This window comes from Acanthochromis polyacanthus, chromosome 1 (genome assembly GCF_021347895.1).
Source record: "Acanthochromis polyacanthus isolate Apoly-LR-REF ecotype Palm Island chromosome 1, KAUST_Apoly_ChrSc, whole genome shotgun sequence".
Lineage (NCBI taxonomy): Eukaryota > Metazoa > Chordata > Actinopteri > Pomacentridae > Acanthochromis > Acanthochromis polyacanthus.
In genome coordinates, this window is record NC_067113.1 from 28,090,485 (window position 1) to 28,110,074 (window position 19,590).

General features: G+C 40.0%; 1 protein-coding gene across 6 annotated transcripts in view; it reads left to right on the forward strand.

Moving 5' to 3' along the window:
* Window positions 1-19,590, forward strand: part of sash1b (SAM and SH3 domain containing 1b) — a 62,155-nt gene that overhangs the window by 35,315 nt on the left and 7,250 nt on the right. For 3 of the 6 annotated variants that reach the window (XM_022216959.2, XM_022216958.2, XM_022216961.2), the window contains exons 3-11: window positions 8,925-9,053; window positions 10,004-10,054; window positions 10,520-10,569; window positions 15,375-15,415; window positions 15,697-15,783; window positions 15,924-16,036; window positions 16,487-16,588; window positions 17,519-17,651; window positions 18,377-18,777. In XM_022216959.2, coding sequence (XP_022072651.2) covers window positions 8,925-9,053; window positions 10,004-10,054; window positions 10,520-10,569; window positions 15,375-15,415; window positions 15,697-15,783; window positions 15,924-16,036; window positions 16,487-16,588; window positions 17,519-17,651; window positions 18,377-18,777 — 1,107 coding nt within the window. Of the gene's footprint in view, window positions 1-4,455; window positions 4,597-8,254; window positions 8,813-8,924; window positions 9,054-10,003; window positions 10,055-10,519; window positions 10,570-14,813; window positions 15,299-15,374; window positions 15,416-15,696; window positions 15,784-15,923; window positions 16,037-16,486; window positions 16,589-17,518; window positions 17,652-18,376; window positions 18,778-19,590 lie in introns of those variants that run through there. The other 3 variants (XM_022216960.2, XM_051949623.1, XM_051949632.1) reach the window with 3 other exon arrangements.

Below are 19,590 nucleotides of genomic sequence, written 5' to 3' on the forward strand. Positions count from 1 at the left end.
ACCCAGGGGTAATTGGCTGAGCAGTGGGGTGAGGGGCAGATAAAGTGATTTCAGCACCTCTAAATTAAACATGCTTCAAGGATTATGAACAATCCACAGGCTGCTTCACTGCAAACCCTCAGCCATTCATAGAGTCCTCTCCAGCTGAGGAATACACATGCTGATTCTAGGTGTGAATCGAGTTGAATTTTAAAAGGGGAGGTGTCTGTATTTGTTTTCAGCACCACTGAATTAAACATGCTTCAAGGAATGGGAACATTCCACACGCCACCCCCTGACCGCAAACACTGCCATCCAAAGGGGATTTAAGTGAAATTTAAAGGAGATGATTCACAATTCAATCTTTGAATTAAACATGCTCGGGACAATCTAGAAGCTGCTTCCAAGCAAGCTGCGATCCACAAAGATCCACAGAGTGCTTTTTAACTGAGAGATTATTCATGTTTTTAAATGTGCACTGTGCTGAATTTTATAGCTGAGCACTATTTTGGAGACTATAGTTTGTTGCATCTCAACCTGGCCTGTGTTTTTACAGCTAATGTTTAAAGTCCCCATCGGATTTGCAAGGTTTAGTGGCGTAGACGAAAAGTTTGTTTTGTGCCTCCTGTCTGCCCACCTAATCTTCTTTGGAGTTTCTCTCCTGTCCTTTTTTAATCTGGATTCCTGGCCCATTTCTTTTCGTGTTTCGTGTTCCTTTTTATTGCGCTGCATACCAGAAGATAACAGTGCTTTTGTAAATCCGTCAGATTGTGTTCTGTATCTCTAACAAAATAAGCCAATTCTTGCATCAAGTTATTATTTTTGTGCTTTTTTTTTTTCCAGTATGAAAAACCTGTTTTGCTGTCAGTTCTCTTCAGCCTACGTATTACTCTATATTAGAGAATGAGAAATGCCCTGCATGCAGTGAGGCTGGTCTTTTGTCTCTGTCAGCAGTGAGACATGTTTTATTTGCTCAGCGACTGACAGGATGAAAAGTGGGAGCAGAGCAGTGTGGTTCAGACCTCACTAATGCAGTTCAGAGAAGACCAGGTATTCTCGATGCCATCTGTGCATCTCTGACTGACAGTGGGCATGTCACAGAGTGACCCTTCTCATCACACCCTCGTTTGGGACTTGTCAAAATCCACTTAACCACTCAGACATGAATGGCTGAGCTCTTTGACTGATCCTCTTTTTCTCTTTAGGGGGCCCTGGGGCTGTCGATCCAGACCGGACCCTTGGGTGCTCTGGAGTAGCAGCAGTTCTCACATGCACCTCTTAGCTGTAATGAATGTCACTACTGTCATTTTAAACTCTTGCACTGTAACTGGCTTCATGTCTTAAAATATAAAATTCTGCACTGCTTCAGCTTATCGAAACATTTCAGAGCCAGAATGGAGAATGTCAAAAATCTGTCATCATTAAAGGTAAAGTATACGGTTCTAATCCAGGACAGCTTTCGTCACATTAAGTGAGTATTTTGCAGAGAGTTGTCTGAAAAAATACAGTAAATGGGAAATTATCAAAGTGACCTGGACAATCACCTGAAGGAATGAAACTGGCTCTGTGCAAACAGGGAGAAAGTTTTTTTCTTAGTAAAAAGTATCATAGATAAAGACCAGCAATGCAAAAACGAAGATCAGAGATTGACTTTTTTAGCTGCACAATAGCTGCTGGCATAGACAACAAAATCCGCAGCACTGATGGATGTCGTTATGCTTTTTTGTGTTACAGAATACAGTCGTGTGATAGGAGCATGATAAATATCAGATGTTTTCTAACAAGAACGCATTACTGTCAATGTAGCCTAAATTTGGGGAATGTTAATTATCCGAATATGTTAACTAGCTAAATATAGCTAAATACCCACAGTCTTTATTCAGAATTACAGACTCCACCTAAGAAGATTGCTTCTGTTTTAATTTCAGTTTTTCATCTACCAGCTTTCCAAATGGCAAACTGAACTGCCTCACACTCGACTACGTGTAGATTATAGGCAGTTGGTTACCAGGATGGATTTTGGTATTTTGACAGACTAGGTAGCGATTTATCTTGCAAGAAGCAAAACAGAACTCAATAGTATACATTTATATCTATATCTACATTTTATAGGTGATAGGAACCATTGTGTATAAATGTATTGTATGGCAAAACCAGTAGTGCAGATATACGTGGCATAGTATGAAGTACATTTAGTGTACTAAAGTATATCTGAGTTCAATGAATAATGCAGAATCATCAGCTTTTTCCACTAGTTTAGGTTTTTTGTAGAAAAAAGTGTGCTGAGTCTGGTTTGATTCTATTATAGTTAGAAGAGCAGATTCTGCAAAAACCATGTTTAACTTCAGTTGAATGGTTTCATTTCTCGCTGTTGCTTGATTCAGTAACCTTTAGTAAGCACATCACTCACTGTATAAACTTATCATTTCAAGGAGTCATGTTTAGATGCGAGGAACGGTTAACAAATACATGTACATTAATACATTGTAACATGCAGTCGCTCAGCACTGATTGGTGTCAGCCTTTGCCTTTTCACTGGAAACAGATGAATGTGTCTCTTGGTCTCTTGAGCACAGACTGATCTCCTGAGGGATCAAAGCTCAGATGAGCGCTCAGGCTCTCCAGGTTGACACAAAGTCAGTCGACTTGACTGAGATAGAAAAGGAGCTGGCTGACAGGGAGGAAAGGCATCCGGTTTCTCCTCCTGTGCACCGAGGTGACAAGCAGCCCGCCGCTGTGTAGCCAGGCGGAAAACTGCCCTTTCTGGCATGAGCTGCCGCTGGCCTTTGGCACCGAACACTGAACATAGCCCTCCACCATCTCCACCATCCATCTGCAGCTCAGCGTAATCTGCTGCCTCCTGCCTCAGATCTGACTCTGCTATTGTTACCTCCTGCTGCTGCGGCTGCTCTGGAGTCAGTGGTCAGTTGTTAAAGAGGAAGATTACTGGCACTGTTGTCATGATTAGACAAAGATGCTGAGGTTATTTCTCCACACTTAATCTCAGTGGCTAATACTACAAGCAAAGGAGGTCATGGCTCTGATACTTCCTTAATTCCTCACGGGCATGTACACATGCCTTGGTTGATATATGGAGACAGGCTACAGCAATGAGCGTAGGAGGAAAGAGGAGAATCACACTGCTGCTGCTTCTGGAAATATTTCATTTCCACTCAACCTAATGTGTCCACTTTACTTTTTATCTCACTCTTATTACCCTCATGCATTAGAACCTCGGAGAGTAACTGAAAGACGTTGATTACTATTTGCTGCCACCTGCTGGACACAGTATTCAAAAAATAGATGCAGTATGTACTGTATGTTCACCATGCAGACTTTAATTTGTATTGCACATTGTTGGCCTGTTTCTTTGTAAGAGTATGTTTTAGTTATATTTCTTTTCTGTAAGGTGGGGGTTGAACTAGGAAGATGAAGGGAAGATTGAACAGGACCCACTGTACACGTTTGCTCAAATCTAAACTACTCTGCGAGTGTCTAGTCTGCAGTTTATCCCTATCAGGTAGGTAGATAGATAGATATCACTCTTGTACTCCACACTGTAAAAACGTCCATCAAATATACATTTAAAAGGGACAAAAAGGATGCCAGAAAAAATACAAAGGGACAATGTAATGTTCAAAAATTGTAAAAACAGTGAAAATAACAGCAAATAATTAAGAAATATATCTATTTTTTTAGCTGATTTAAGTAGTGTAAAACTGTTATTTTATAGTCACACATTTGTAAAGAATGGATGACTTGATGTGGACATTATTGACAATTTGACAATTTATGTAGATTTTTTTTATATGGAAATGTTTACAGTTTGGGCCACTTTTCAGGATTAACATGTTAATGAATCCTTTTTTTCTGTGAGTTAGCAAAACAGAAAAATCTCTAAAATAGAAGTCATGAAATAATTTAAAACTTTTTCAATTTTTGATATACATAATTTTTCTTTTAAATATCAGCATATGTCTGTAAAATAATATTTTTTTAATTTTTGCTTTGTTCTGGCTAATTTAAATGCAGGAAAATATAGCATAGTTCTACTGTCAAACGCTGTGAAAGAAAAAGCACAATTTGTAAAACTACAGATTTTTAATGTGGATATTACTTTTGTTTTTTGTTTAACATGTTATTAACATTTTTCTTTAATTTTACTTGTTACCATCAGTAATTACTAAAAATTTGTAAAATTCTTACTAACACTAATCGTAAATAATCACAAAAAGATACAGTTCAAACTTTTACAAGTCCATTTTTACAGTGAACTCCAGACATAAACACGTAGGCTCGCGTCCATACACTGAGAGGTGGAGGTTTATTTGAACATGAGTCAGCCGGTCTCTGTGGGCTGCAGCTGGAGAGACTCGGCTGCCCCACCCAGCAGCACCAGCGTCATCTGTGGTCGCAACTCCCCCAATCTGTCCTCAGCCAAACTCCCTCTAATTTATGCGAGCTGAACTCCCCTCCCCTTCACTTCAGGATGCATTGTCCTCCACTCTCTCTAAACTGAGTTAACTTTCAGATCGGAGCCTTTCACTTCCAGAACTGTGGTGGAAGTAAAGAGCAACTTCTGGAGAGCTGTTGTTGGCAGCCAGATGCCTGTTTGTGGTGAGTGTATTTTTATGTGTGTGCTGGAATGTGCTCCTATGACTGGAGGTGGAAGTTTTCTGTACATTAACTGCAAGTAGTTGAATTCTCTATGGCACTGTGTTAAAAGACGTGGTGTTTGCTTTTTAGCTCTCCTCTGTTGTTCTGACTGCTGTTTTATTCAGTTAATGAAGACTTTCATTGAGCTGAAATCGCTTAAACACGTCGGTGCATGTCCTCGCATGATCTTTAGAAACCTCTCTCAGTTCATTCATGACATGATCAGCGATGTTTATAACAGGAAGTTCTCCGCTGAGTGTAAATGTTACAGTGACATTTGATTAAAATCAAGTTTTTGAATTGCTTGCTGGATGATTGACAAATCTTTACGAAGCCCTCGTTCGATCTGGGTTACTTGTTTTTAAACGTCTTTTGTAAATGACATCCTAAAATGGGCTGTTAATGAACACTTTTTGGAGATGACTTGGCTTTCACAGTGCCATGTTTTAAAAGAATGCTGCGCTCCCACATCAGCCCAGATGTGCTGTTCTGTGATGTGTAGTTTCTGACAAATCTACCGAACTGCTCTCAAAATAACACTCACTCCAGCCTGCATCAAAAAAGCTGTCTGTAACATTAAGCTACATTTACAGTCTTTATAATTGTCGCCACCTTCTCCCACTTTTGACACAAGACCTACAAACAGCATCTCAAAGCAGGATAAAGCAAATTACTCCCTGATACTTTGCGACCCGGGTCTTGTTGCCTGAATAAGTGAGACAAGAGGAGCTGTAAAAACACTCATTAAAACCCTCTCAGCCCCGAGGGCACGTGGATCTTTTGTCTGACTATGTGATGCTCAGCGGCTGAGAAATGTGACACCACGCTCTCCTTTTCAAGCCTCTGCGGTTGATGTCTCATGCTGCAGTTTTGGCTTAGACACCATTAATTTAAAGACAGAGGCGAACAGGACGCTCGCTGGAATATTTTCACCCATTTTCTAGGAATTTCTAACCTCATACTGGCTCTGTCTTTTTTATTTGATTCATCATTCAGGTCACTTTGTTTACCAGCGCTGCGTTTACATCCAACAGTAGCGGGGATGTATGCATGCAGCGTGTCTAATAATCACTCAGGGCGCTGTAATATCATGTGGCTGTGTCACAATAGGCTGTTTATGTGAATCAGTGGCAGTCGGAGGCAGAAGAGCGACGGTGGCCAGGCACAGTGCAGAGCTTCTCAGTCGGCCTCGGCCTTGTTTCTCGACTGTATGAAAAGCGGCCAGATTTTCAGGGCCCTTTTCGACCCGGGGGCATGTCATTTACCAAATGAATGGGCCTCTTTTCTGGACAGTTGAGCCAGTCACAGTCTATCATGACACGAGACAAGCGAGCTCACAGTATTACTTTTCACTGCGCTGTTTTCAGCAGGCGCATTTGCATGTCTTCAGGGTACAGCATGAGCGAAGGATAATAATACTAAATGTGTGAAGCGGTTTATGCACAGACTGGACGGCTGTTCCTGACACAGCTTGTGTTTGTCTTCCCAGTCTTAACTCTTGACTAGGCGTAAGGATGAACTGTCTTCCTCCGTGTAGAACTGTATTCCTTCACGCTGTATTACCCACAATACAAGACATTGTTTAACAGAATATTTTTGTTGTTTATCTTCAGTTGTCTGTATGTTGTGAAAGTCTCACTATATTGATGATACTGTGTGGCTTGTTTTCAGGCACCTTGCTCTATAAAATAGTATTAATTTAGCAGCACAGTTATTGATTGGGCAGACAGATTAGTCATTTTTGATTAGATTTTCTTTATCTGTTTAAAAATGGAGGATGCAATCATAACCTAATACATACGACTAATTCATGCGGCTGATACGTCCTCTGAGCCCACTAGCTAACAGGAAACAAACAAATTGGTTCAGACAAATCCACACAACACCATTCCAGTGTGTGAACATTTGAGTGCATGATAGAAGAGAGGAAATGGAGTACAATAAATCTGACACATGCCAGCTATCTAAACAAACTAAAGTAGCTAAATATCAACAGTCTTTCTCCTAAATCCCAGATTCCCCCTTTATTTCAGCAGTAGCCCACCCACGTAAAATGCTCATCTTTGTTTAGATGTTAATATTATTCATCTACTGAAGCATTGGACATTAAATATCTTCACAAAAACATTTTAAAAAGTCTGTCAAAAGTCTCTCCCGAAACTTTATGGGTAGTAATTAAGTGATAATTAACGAGATGCTTTCAGAAACGCAGCTTCAGTTTGGATAAGAAGCTACTTCCTTTAGGTTGATCATTGCAGTAATTAACTACAGATCACACGACTGCTTGTATGTCAACGTGTCACTTTTACTGATGAAGCCAGAGATCCACAGAGCTTTGAAGCGTCTGTCACCTCTTTGTTTTAGTTTTCCTGCCCGCGACTTTACTTTTGTTTTACTTTCACTGTTCTACCATCATTTCATAAACACGGCAGGCAGCTGTTTTCAACTAAAAACCTCCAGAAAACCCACTTTATGTTTTCTGCTCAGGATCAGACAAAGTGAGCGGTCAGCTGGTGACTCTGCTCCGTGGTTTCCAACATCTCAAGAATAGAGTCTGACCGATATTGGATTTTTGGGCCGGTAGTCAGGCAAAACATGATATATATTGATATATCAACTCGTATTCCTTTGTATTTAGGTTATATTAAATGTGACAATGGTTATTCTTTAATAACTTTCCAGCAATTTATTTCACAAACTAGTTTGCAGCTTACAGTGAAGACAAAACTTGGCTCCGCTCCACCATTTGCTCAGCTGTGATACTCTGCTACATGTGCTGCAAAAGAGTTGAGAGGATTCAGAACATTAGAGTCGGAGCTGCTCTGCTGGATAAATATGGTATCACAAGTTCTAAGTTAACCCAAGCATAATTTTCATCATTATATTCTCTAAAAAAGTTTTTAAATTACCACTTTTTGGACAGCATATACACTAATACTTATATATCTGTAATAAATTGGTTCTATTTAAGGGCAAATAATGGATTTACACTCATTGGGAGGCAGAAACTTGAGTCCAAATTAATATTGATGCTGCTTTATGTTTACTGGATATAGAAATAGGCGACTGTTTACTAACATGTTAAATAAAAATGACTTTATAGAGCACTATTATCATAACCAGTGTTTCCTGGCTGCATAAATATTATTTCCAGCTCATCTATAAATGACGTTAATCTTGATTATTACCAGACACACTGATGAGGTCTGATTTTCATTTGAGGATCATATGTGTTTTATCATCATGTTGTTTACATATAAGTAGCATGAAAATCATTAAATCCAAAAAAAATTGCAGGTTTAACCATACTCTGATTATTACAAACACCTTTTTTAAAAGGAGTAAGAGATTTTAAAAACAGTTAATGTAGTATGACTGAACACTTTGTCAGCTGTATTAATATACAAACAAAATTAATATACAAACAGTTTTAAGAAATCTAATTGTTGTATAAGAATTAATTTTTTGCGTAAAACCCTTGGACAGATGAAGCTTCAGTCAAAAAAACATTTGATCAGCAAAGATTGTGAATCATGGCAAGAAACACTTTTCTGTCCTGAACTGTAATTTGCAAAATCATCCAATGTGTCTTTAATTACAGACTGTTGGAGTCATCTGGTTAGAAATGCCTCTTTAGTTTAGATCTAGGATTGCTGCCCTGACAAGGAAACCGCCCCCATGTGTTGTTTCTGGTCCCAGAAGTCACAAGATCATAAAACTCAGCAAAAATGATGTGATTTGTATTCCTCCCACACGGCAAAAAGCACAGAACATTCAGTTTTTACAATAGAAGGAAACTGAAAGGGGGTTACATCCAGGGGAGCGTGCTGTGTCTCAGGACAAAAACTCGTCGGCCTGGGTGACTCTGCTCCTTTGTGATTTACGGTGGATTGAACCGTGGCCTCTCGAGTCGAGTCCCGATGACTTTGAGAGCAGATCGAGCCTCGTAGCTGCGTCACTCGGTGCCTCCTCGAGCCGGGGGGTCACGTCTGAGGAGGTGGACGGGGTCACCGGGCAGGAAGACGACAACCAGCGCAGTGAAGACGGAGGCAATATCACAGCTGGGTGTCTGTGATGCCTTTGCTGTCCTGGTGCTTTATCTCAGTGTTTCCTGGCTGCTTGTGTTGAAGGTGACAGTGCAAGAGCTGAATACAATGGCTTATCATCAACAACAGTGGTCAGTGTTTGCAGTGTTTGCCTGCCGTCTGGCATGTTGCTCGGCCTCTGTGGGGTGCCGTTTTCCTCCTCACGTCTCTGAGAGTCTTTGAATGCCTCGTTATCTCTTGCAGGATGGCTCGGTGGGGAACCTTGACGACCTGGCTCAGGAGTACTCGCGGTATTACGGCACCTCCCTCAGCGACGTGTGTGAAAGGATGGAGGAGTTACGGAAGCGCAAAGTAGTGCAAGATTCAGAGATGGTAAACAGCCTTATCTGTCGTGTTCTTGTCAGTTCAGCACTCGTCATTGAGGTTGCTTCTGCTGCGGTATTGCCAATTTTATCACACTCTTCCAGTAATAGTATGATATAGTTGTAAACCGTTTTATTTGAGGTATGTTGGGGTTTTTGCTGGCTCAGAAAGGGTGTTTGGGCAGTGACAGAGCATGATCTGTGTGCCCATTCTGCCTTTTTGACAGAAAACTAAGCATTTTCCAGCTATTTCTCACCATTTTATCAACAAAAATGTCCATTATACCTGAGTCAGTGAAACTCCAGTTTACAAAATCCCTCAAAAAATAAACTTTAAAAGTAGCTTTTTATTTTATTCTCAATTATTGTGAATTTGGTGCTGCTTATTTTCATGTTGTGCTGGATAGAACCTCAAATAACCCCTTATAATCTATGCAGGAATCGATGCCACTCTTAAATCTGCCATTTGAGTGTAACGTTACAACCAGCAACTGGATAGCTTAGCTTTGCATAAATGCTGAAAACTGCTAACTGGCTCAGTCTGAAGGTGTCTTTTTCCTCATCGAACTCTCAGCATGAAGGAGAATAAGCAAACTGTTCCTTTAACGAGTGGGTCCTGGCTTCCCTTAATGTTGTTTTAACTGTCTGGTTGATTTTAACCTCATGTAGCCTTTAATTTGAGTACACATGTAAACATTGCTTTTTATCATGTTGAACTTTTAGTGATGCTGCAAATGAAAAGACTAAGTTAAAGAAAGTAATTTTGTTAAACTATTATCTCAAAATCAAATTCAGATCTATTCAGACAGCACACAGAAATTGCAGAGGTCACAACCATTGGCACATAATTTAATTGTCCCTTTATGTGGACTGGCTGATTCAGTCAGATGAATATTACGTCTATATTTATGTGATGACTCTATAATTTACTCCTCCACTTCCCCTGTCCGTGTGTTTCAGGGAAAGGTTGACTCAGCGGCCACATCACTGCAGCTCCGCTCTCAGATCCAGGTGAGCGTCCGACTCTCGGTGTGTCAAACCTCATGAGGAGGCAACTTCCTCCTCCTCCTCCACTGTGCGTCAGCAGACAGGCTGATAAGAGGCAGACGAATCGCCTTGTCATGATTATCCCGAGCAAAAAGCAACATAGGAAACCACCAAGTGGCATTTGACCGACTGTGATGCAGAGAAGTGTCCTTGAGAATGTTGTTGAATGTTTGGGAAAAGCTCCTGGAATATAGTGAAGAAGGAGAAGTGGGGTTATGTTCCCACAAACTTTACTACCTGAACCTTTTAATTACGCTCGGCATAAGCTAATTACATCAGGTATACGATTTTCCGGCCACACTTTAAAGGAAGACGTCATAATTAAATCCCCCCCGTTGCTTGGGAAAGTGCGAACTTTAAACAGCTAATTAAATGAGAGCCTTGCTGCTGTGCTGTCTGTATTTACATTTACACTTTTATCTTCTTAAGGAATCCCTGGGACTCAACAGTACGACATCAACTCCAGAGACCGAGAGAAGGTAAAAAAAGAAGTCATAATTACAACTTGTTGTTAAAAATGCATGTACTCGGTGTATTTTAAGACACAGTTTCCATTATTGGGCAAAGCATCGGCAAAAAAACAAGCACGTCTGTGATTTATATTGTTCTAAACATGGCTGGAACTCTAGTTTTGTGCCAGTAGTGTCTTAGTTGTTATTTATTTAAGTCCTATCAGCTCTGGAAGCTGAACTGCGATTACTTCTCCTGTGTTATCTCCGTTACTTCCATGTGCACGTGCATTTCCTCCATTTCCTGCTGCCCCTCACCTCACATTTATGAAGCATTTCTGTCTCACCTATGAACTTCCTTCCTTCCCTGCATTGTCTCTTTTGAAGGATTTTGAGGATTAGTCATATTTTGTCACTGGACAGCTGGATAAGATGAAAGATTTTATATGGTGACTAATGAGAAAGCAGCATATTGATCTGATTAGGTTTGTTAAAGAGACAGGACAGACGGTGAGTGGCCTGAAAGTTGGGCAATTTCCTCGTGTTTCAGGAGTTGATTATCGCTGTGAATGAGTCTGTAGAGATACAACTCATAAAGCTCCATGTGTTACTCATATCTGAACAGGGAAGTTACACTGCCCCCTAGTGGTTTCACTTCATAATGTTAGAAGAAACCCTCGAGGAAGCTGATTGATCACTATCAACAAGGAGCATCACTTTTTGGAAAGCAGCTCCGTTATTTTTACACTTTTTTATGCTATCTTTTGTTTATTTTTTTCTTAAGATCCCACCATTTTTTTCTCATGATTTTGGAGTTGTAGCAATTATTGGTGTAAATATCAACCTAATGCATTCCACACTGATGCGATTATCCTAAAGAGCCAATTGAAGCGTTTACTTTTAAGTATAATTTTAGTCAAGTATTGCGAACAATTAAAGATGAGGCAAACTGAAGATAATATTTTAAAGTCTGTCTGAAATATATTTACAGCCAAACTCATTTAAGGTTTCCCACTTTACAGAATTTATAGCATATACAGTCTCCCAGTGGGTTTCTCCTCATTGCAGAATGGTTACTTCAAGCAAAAAAAAAAGTACAGAAAAAGAGCAGAATGATGCCCCAACTGTAAGAGCAAAAAGTCTGTGATCCGTTCAATGGCAAATAATCCAGCAAAAGGAAAAAAGAAGCGATCTCACCGGTTTGGCAGATTTGTCGTTAGATGATCCTCTCCGTGCATAATCCCTGTTTCTTTGCTCAATCTGGCTTTCAGCTATTTCTACAAATGCCCATTTATAATGCAATTTAATCTAAGAAGTCTCCTGCGGACTCCCTGAGCTTTTAAACCTTCTTATACCGCACTTTGTCTCCTTTTAAAGAGATACACCTCAGTTTGTGCATCAGCTGATCGACAAAGTCAGCTGAGCTCCAGTCGCAAATAAATTCAACAAAGGATGACAGGATCCATTAACATAACTATCTGACAAAGGAGGATGAAAATATTTTATCGGGATTACACCTAATCGTTGTTTTGTTTACCTGGTTTATGATTGAAGTGAATCCTGCGTCTTAATGTTATTGGATGTCGTAAGTCGGATGATGGGAAGCCTTTTCAGAGCCACAGAGAAGAATGTGTTCTGGATCGGTTGATCCTCAAGCCAAATATTTCAAAGATTTGTCTTCCATGTAGTTTTTATGGTAAAAATTTAGAAGAGGGAAAATAGCGATGATGTTTTGCTCTGTAACGTCGAACGCAATCCACAGTTGGAATCACAGACGTAGATTTTAAAATAGTTAAATCACCTGCAATATTGAGAACACGTGCATTTGCATATTCAGTCTCCTGTGCATGGGGGGTACATCAGAATAAATATTTAAAGACAATACAGAATTTTTGATAGTCTCATTCCATTATCTTCCATTATATTTTGAAACAGAACAAATTTAGTTCTTTCCGTTACGTAAATAAAGCCATTTCCACCATGAATTGATGCAGAAAAGACACAAATTAGAGCATAAAAATTCACCAGATTGTGAGAAATACCACCTGACCACCTGCATAATGTATCCGCTTCTGTTGTTCAAGATAAGATAAAACCTTGTTGATACTAAAAGATATTCTTTTGCTGGATGTAGCTCTGAAAAAACAAAATAACATAAGAAATTCAGTGCTTGAAAAGCAGAAAAACAAGTACAAACAATACTGACAAATAATAAAACGACAGCAGTTATGCTGAAGTAATAGCACACTTGATAATGAAACATTGTAGAGATAAAAATGAAAAAAAAATAATTTGACAATGTTGTACTTGAATATATTTCAATATCATGGTGTTCTGCTGGTGTCATTTATAAATGTATAAAAAATTATATCTAACTTTCACATCTTTCATGAACCTTAAGAAGACAATAAGGGTCTTCAGACTGTCTTCCAACAAAATATGTCGACCTATCTGCTACACACGTGGACAAAATTGTTGGTACCCCTCAGTTAAAGAAGGAAAAACCCACAATTCTCACTGAAATCACTTGAAACTCACAAAAGTAACAATAAATAAAAATTTATTGAAAATTACATGATCAAAAACAGCCATTACTTTTGAACTGTTGATTAACATAATTATTTAAAAAAACAAACTAATGAAACAGGCCTGGACAAAAATGATGGTACCTTTATAAAAGATTGAAAACTATTTGACCAGAGTGACATGATTAACTCAGGTGTGTCATTTAATTGACATCACAGGTGTTTCCAAACTCATTATCAGTCAGTCTGCCTATTTAAAGGGAGACAAGTAGTCACCCTGCTGTTTGGTGAAAAGGTGTGTACCACACTGAACATGGACAACAGAAAGCGAAGGAGAGAATTGTCCCAGGACATCCGAAAAAAAATGATAGACAAACATCTTAAAGGTAAAGGCTATAAGACCATCTCTAAACAGCTTGAAGTTCCTGTGACAACAGTGGCTCATATTATTCAGAAGTTCAAGACCCACGGGACAGTAGCCAACCTCCCTGGACGTGGCCGCAAGAGGAAAATTGATGACAAATTGAAGAGACGGATCGTTGGAATTGTATCCAAAGAGCCCAGAGCAACCTCCAAAGAAATTAAAGGTGAACTCCAAGGCCAAGGTACATCAGTGTCAGATCGCACCATTCGTCGTTGTTTGAGCCAAAGTGGACTTCATGGGAGACGACCAAGGAGGACACCACTGCTGAAAAAAACTCATAAAAAAGCCAGACTGGAATTTGCAAAAATGCATGTTGACAAGCCACAAAGCTTCTGGGAGAATGTCCTTTGGACAGATGAGACCAAACTGGAGCTTTTTGGTAAGGCACATCAACTCTATGTTCATAGACTCAAAAACCAAGCATACGAAGAAAAGAACACTGTCCCTACGGTGAAACATGGAGGAGGCTCAGTAATGTTTTGGGGCTGCTTTGCTGCATCTGGCTCAGGGTGTCTTGAAAGTGTGCAAGGTACGATGAAATCTGAAGACTATCAAGGCATTCTGGAGAGAAATGTGCTGCCTATTGTCAGAAAGCTTGGTCTCAGTCGCAGGTCATGGGTCTTCCAACAGGACAACGATCCAAAACACACAGCCAAAAACACCCAAGAATGGCTGAGAGAAAAGCGTTGGACTATTCTAAAGTGGCCTTCTATGAGCCCAGATCTGAATCCCATTGAACATATGTGGAAGGAGCTGAAACATGCCATTTGGAGAAGACACCCATCAAACCTGAGACAACTGGAGCTGTTTGCTCATGAGGAGTGGGCCAAAATACCTGTTGACAGCTGCAGAACGCTCATTGACAAATACAGAAATCGTTTAATTGCAGTGATTGCCTCAAAAGGTTGTGCAACAAAATATTAAGTTATGGGTACCATCATTTTTGTCCAGCCCTATTTCATTAGTTTGTTTTTTAAAATAATTATGTTAATCAACAATTCAAAAGTGATGGCTGATTTTGATTATTTAATTTTCAATAAATTTTTATTTATTGTTACTTTTGTGAGTTTCAAGTGATTTCAGTGAGAATTGTGGGTTTTTCCTTCTTTAACTGAGGGGTACCAACAATTTTGTCCACGTGTGTATATGTCACTTTTAATCAGCTAACTGCTCTTTAAAGCAAGGCGATAAGCCAAATATTGCCAAATAAAGTATGTTATGTAAGATAATTGGAGTACAATTTGTCATTTATTAGCAAAAAAAAGACCTTGATTGCATTGGAATTTTATGCGTCTTTGATCAGAAAACCTCTGTGACTTTGGATTTAGAAAATCCAAAGTAGATCTGATCTGCTTTTAAAGTAATACACTGAACCAGCAGAAACAAGTGTCATCTGAGGTGGAGAGAGACTGAGAGGAAGACAGACGTACACAACAACCAGTTCAGACAGACAGACAGACAGAAAGAGGGAGGGTGAAAGTGTGCAGAGAATGCAGAGACCACGTTAGCGCTGCTGCTGCTGCTGCTGCAAAACCCCAACCAGACCAGAAAAAGGCTCTATTGTTCCAGTGATGGCCGCAGAGCTCTGACCTCTGTTCATCTGCCAAGAGCAGTCAGTCTGTTTCATCTGCTTTCACTACTTTGATTCCTACTTTGCTGCGATGCTGCTGTCATGAGGCACAGTGAGCTTTTGCGATTCCGATTTTTTTTTGTTCTTTTTTTTTGCTAATCTGACGCAAGTTCGAGACAGACTTGATGAGGGAGATGGTGGGATAGAAGGGAAAATGAAGAAAATAACTTTGGATAACAGGTACAGCCTTGTTTGGGGTTTGATTCCTCTTTTATATATTTTAAGTGAAATTAATGTTTTTTGTTTGATTTTTTAGGTTTCCTGTGCACAAATCCAGCTCGGATGATGGATCAGGAGGTAAAGTTGAAGTTTCACTGATAGATTTGTTTGGTTTTTACTCTGTGTTAAATTAATGTCACTTTTGTCAACTTCTTTTAAGCAAATTTAATCTTACAGAAAAGACAGTAAATAGAAAATAAATCCTTTTGCATATTGCTTATGTTTGTGTTTTGACAAATGTAGGGTGTAATACTTAGTATTTAACTGTGATATGGTCATTTTTGTTTCATTTTGTGTTTATACAGGTTTAGATTTTGTGATTTTTCTCTGTGTTAAAGTAAACTGATTACATTTCGTAGGAAAATTGGATGGAAAGAGAAAAAGCAAGTCTTTTTGGCAGAGTTTCCGAAAGTCACAGAAGGGGGTGATGCGTCAGATTTCTAAAGGTATGTGAAATAAACGCAAACTCAAAGGCCGTTTCTGTTTCTAGGGCTAATTCAAGAACAGATTTATTCATTTTTTAGTATTTAATGCTCAGAGTTTCTCAGGAGAGCATAGTAAAACTTTTTATTTCTACTTTTTGCAGGTGATGATGTTGGCTTTGTGGCCAGTGAGATTACGATGAGTGACGAGGAGCGAATTCAGCTGATGATGATGGTGAAGGAGAATATGATCTCTATAGAGGAAGCCCTGGCTCGGGTATGATATCATGCATCCTAAATAACTTGGCTTTACTGCTGTATTTCTCCCCTTTTTTGTGATTAAGAATTGGAACACTAAATGCACTTCTTTGAGTTGGGCTCATTTAAAAAAAGATAACATTATTTCAGTCAGAAAATGACATTATTTATTCAAAAGCCCTGTCAACATTTGTTTTGAATGAATTACAAGAAGACATTATTAAATTGCAGGGCGATCTGTTGGCAAAAGATAATAATTATCAATCCAAATTATCTGTTTATTAAACAGTGTTTTTATAACATTCTCATGGAGGCATATGGTTAAAATATGGTTTTATCCGCATGATTAAAAAATGCAGTATCATATTTCTCAGCAGTTCAAGAATGAAAGACTGCATCAGCTGGTTGATTACACGTAATGTACTCTGCACATGCATCATTAACTAACAGGGTCATCCTCTTTTTATAGCTGAAGGAGTTTGAAGTACAAAACAGACAAACATGCAAGCCTGATCTCACAGAGTGGACCGAGCCCTGCGGTCCCAACACAAACGAGCCGCTCAGCTGCAACGTAAGTCTCCGAGGGCATCTTAGTTGCTTTTTAATGCTGAATCACGACTTCAGGCGGCGTGTTGTTGCGTGAGGGCCTCTGATCGACCGGTGCCAAGGCTGCTGAGCTGTTGACAGAGCCCCTCTCTTTCGCTCCGTCCATGTCCCGGGAGTGAACCGGGGCCCCTCTAAAGCCCAGCAGCTCAGGGCCCTCTCCCAACTGCAGGCCACTGGGCGGACTTCTATTCATCGCTGTCAAAGCGCTAACCCCCTATTGTGCTGCAGTGAGCGGGTGGATTCAGCACAGGGCCCTGTTATGCAGGCCGCAGCTCTTTTATGCATGGGTGGGGTGATTAGGGGGCTCAGCTTCAGGGCACATTTTTCAGATTCGTCTGGATGGCCTGACTATTTCTCTCTACTCTGCGTGCATTCGCCTCATACTTTCTCTTTTTGCGTGTTCGTATGATTCACCTCTTCCCCCTGTTGTTCTTTTGTTAATTACAAACTGTTTCTTCTTGCATTGTCGTATAATCTGCTTTCAATTTGTCTTTTGATGTACATTCTGGGAAGCCGCCCATGTTTTGGTCAGCATTTAAATGTTCAGCATGTATGTTAGTCTTTAAATGCACCACTGACATTTTCATTTTATTTTGGTTAAGGTGATTTCCAGGCAGCTAGCTTTTTATTTTCCCACGTATAGACAGTCTGTTGTGGCCCCGTGCAAATGGGTGAGCTGTCTGCAGTGGCCTCACAGTCATTGCTGTGGTTTTCTACCACATATGTATATTAAGCTACAAATGGTTTCTAGTTGAAGCAGCACTTGCAGCATGAACACAGCTGAAATGAAAATATTAGGCCTCAGAGCTGCTATATACTGACAACAGACCAGTAGTGTTGTTTACCTGCAGAGCTCAGTTGGAAGGTTAAATGTTTCCTTTCTTCGTCCTGTCAGCCCTGTGACCTGTCAGACAACGAACAGGAAGAATCCGTGACATTCAGGAGGCTCCATAAACTGGTCAACTCGACTCGGAAAGTGAAGAAGAAGCTGATCAGAATTGACGAGTCCAAGAGGCCCGGAGCAGAGGGTACTGAAACCGCAGCCAGAAAATATCTAACAAAGTGCACGTGGATGTTGCGGACATCAGTGTCTTTGCAGAAACTAATGCATTGTTTTGATTTTTACTGTGGTCTAGTGCGATGCTGCATGGAAAAACACGCAAAATTTTGGTGTTTGCAGTAAGAACAGAGCGTGCATTATGAGGAAATATTGCACCTGGGTCACCGCAATGTTCACTGTGACGTAGATTCTAGAGAAAATTTCAGTAGTTGTGCTACATCTAAGTACTGTTTGACTGAGCATATACACCATAATAACAGTATTTACCGTGTGTTTTCACTTGTTGCAGGGCATGCGCTTTGAAGAACAGTCAGTTTATTTTTCCCCCCCCAATCTTTTTCAGCGTGATTATTGTTTGATAAAGCTCCAATCATGGAAGTAGTCAGTGTTTGACAAGTACATACATCTTAGCAGACTGAAAATACATCTGAAAAAATGCATAAACAATGAGGAATGTCATGAAGGTTGGAGATTTACTTGAGTTCTTGTTTTCAAAAACTCATCTTACCGTAGTACTGACTGCAGATGACTGCTGTGGTGTTTTTATTTGACAAAAGTCCGCCCATATTATTTTTAATATGTTTTTCTAGGACCACTTAACAACACAATTAATCTGAAATTAGTATGCAGATTAGATGATTTATTACATTTTATTCCTTGTTAATCTCCTCTTTTCTCTTTCTGCCCACCCAGAGAGCCTGAATGTAGATCTTTCCTGTGGAGATGCCAGCCTCTCTCTGTATTCAGGTGTGCAGAGGAAGCCTGCCGTTTGTCCCGTGGACTCGCTGGCGTCAGCTCTGCAGGAACAACTCGCCTACGACAGGGACTCGGACAGCCTGACCACCTCCCCCTCCTCCAGCAGCCTGGACACCTGCAGCAGCCAGAAGATCTTCCAGGCCTTCAGCAAGTCTAGCGGGAGTCCCGGTCACCAGCAGACCGGCGTAGCAGCAGCAGACGTGAGGGAGGCAGCCGAAGAAAGCGGCTCTTCCTTTTCTGAAATGGAGGGCTGCAACGAGGAGGAAAGCAAAATTGCTCGCTCGGTGACCGACGGGGAGCTTCGCGACCGGGTTCTCAACCCACTCAGCCACCATGGGGTGAGTACAGAGGAGCCTTTGAAGAAGCACTGCAGTTTGGCAAGTGGGTCAGAGTTAATGCTATTCTATTGTGCAAAATTAAAGGGAAAGTCGGTGATTTTAATCCAATACACTTCGTCAAATTCAGGGAATGGTTAGTATATCTACGGTCCCCTATCTGTCTGTTCAAGTGTTCGTAGACAGCCCTGCTTCCACAAACTCCACCTTTAATCCTTTAGAAAAGTCTTTTCACATCCAGGGTTGTTAAGTTAGCTAGTTCCATCCTTCAATACTCTTAATTACGCTACTTTTAAAAACAGAATTCATGTTTCCATAACATGTTTTATATGGATTTTGAAATACTGCATAATTTGAGAAGACTTACAAAGTTACACAGGAATGTTTTTGCACTCTCTTCAGGTGGTTTTCATTTTTTTGTTTTTGAATAGGTATAATGGGAGACGGAGACATCTTTCCCGAATGAGTTCTGTCATGAGCAAACATTTCTTTACATGACCATTACCAGCTGACATGAAAGAATAAATAGAACTTTATGGACCGAAAACAATTCGGGAAAACTTGTCTGTATTTTTCTTGTAAATGGCCAAAGTTTGATCTTCAAGGTATTTTTGTTGGTGGTGAATGGCTGGTTTTGTTTCCAGCTTCTTCTACTCTGTTTATTACAGATTATGTGTATCGTAGCTTCGTCTGATGACACTACAGAGCCAAATTTATTTACTCCAAAGAAGTTAAAGTGTAAAAGCTTAATTTTTAAAGTGACATTTCAAAAGTTTGAAGTTGAGATTTTTGTAAAGTCTTCACCTACTAAGCTAC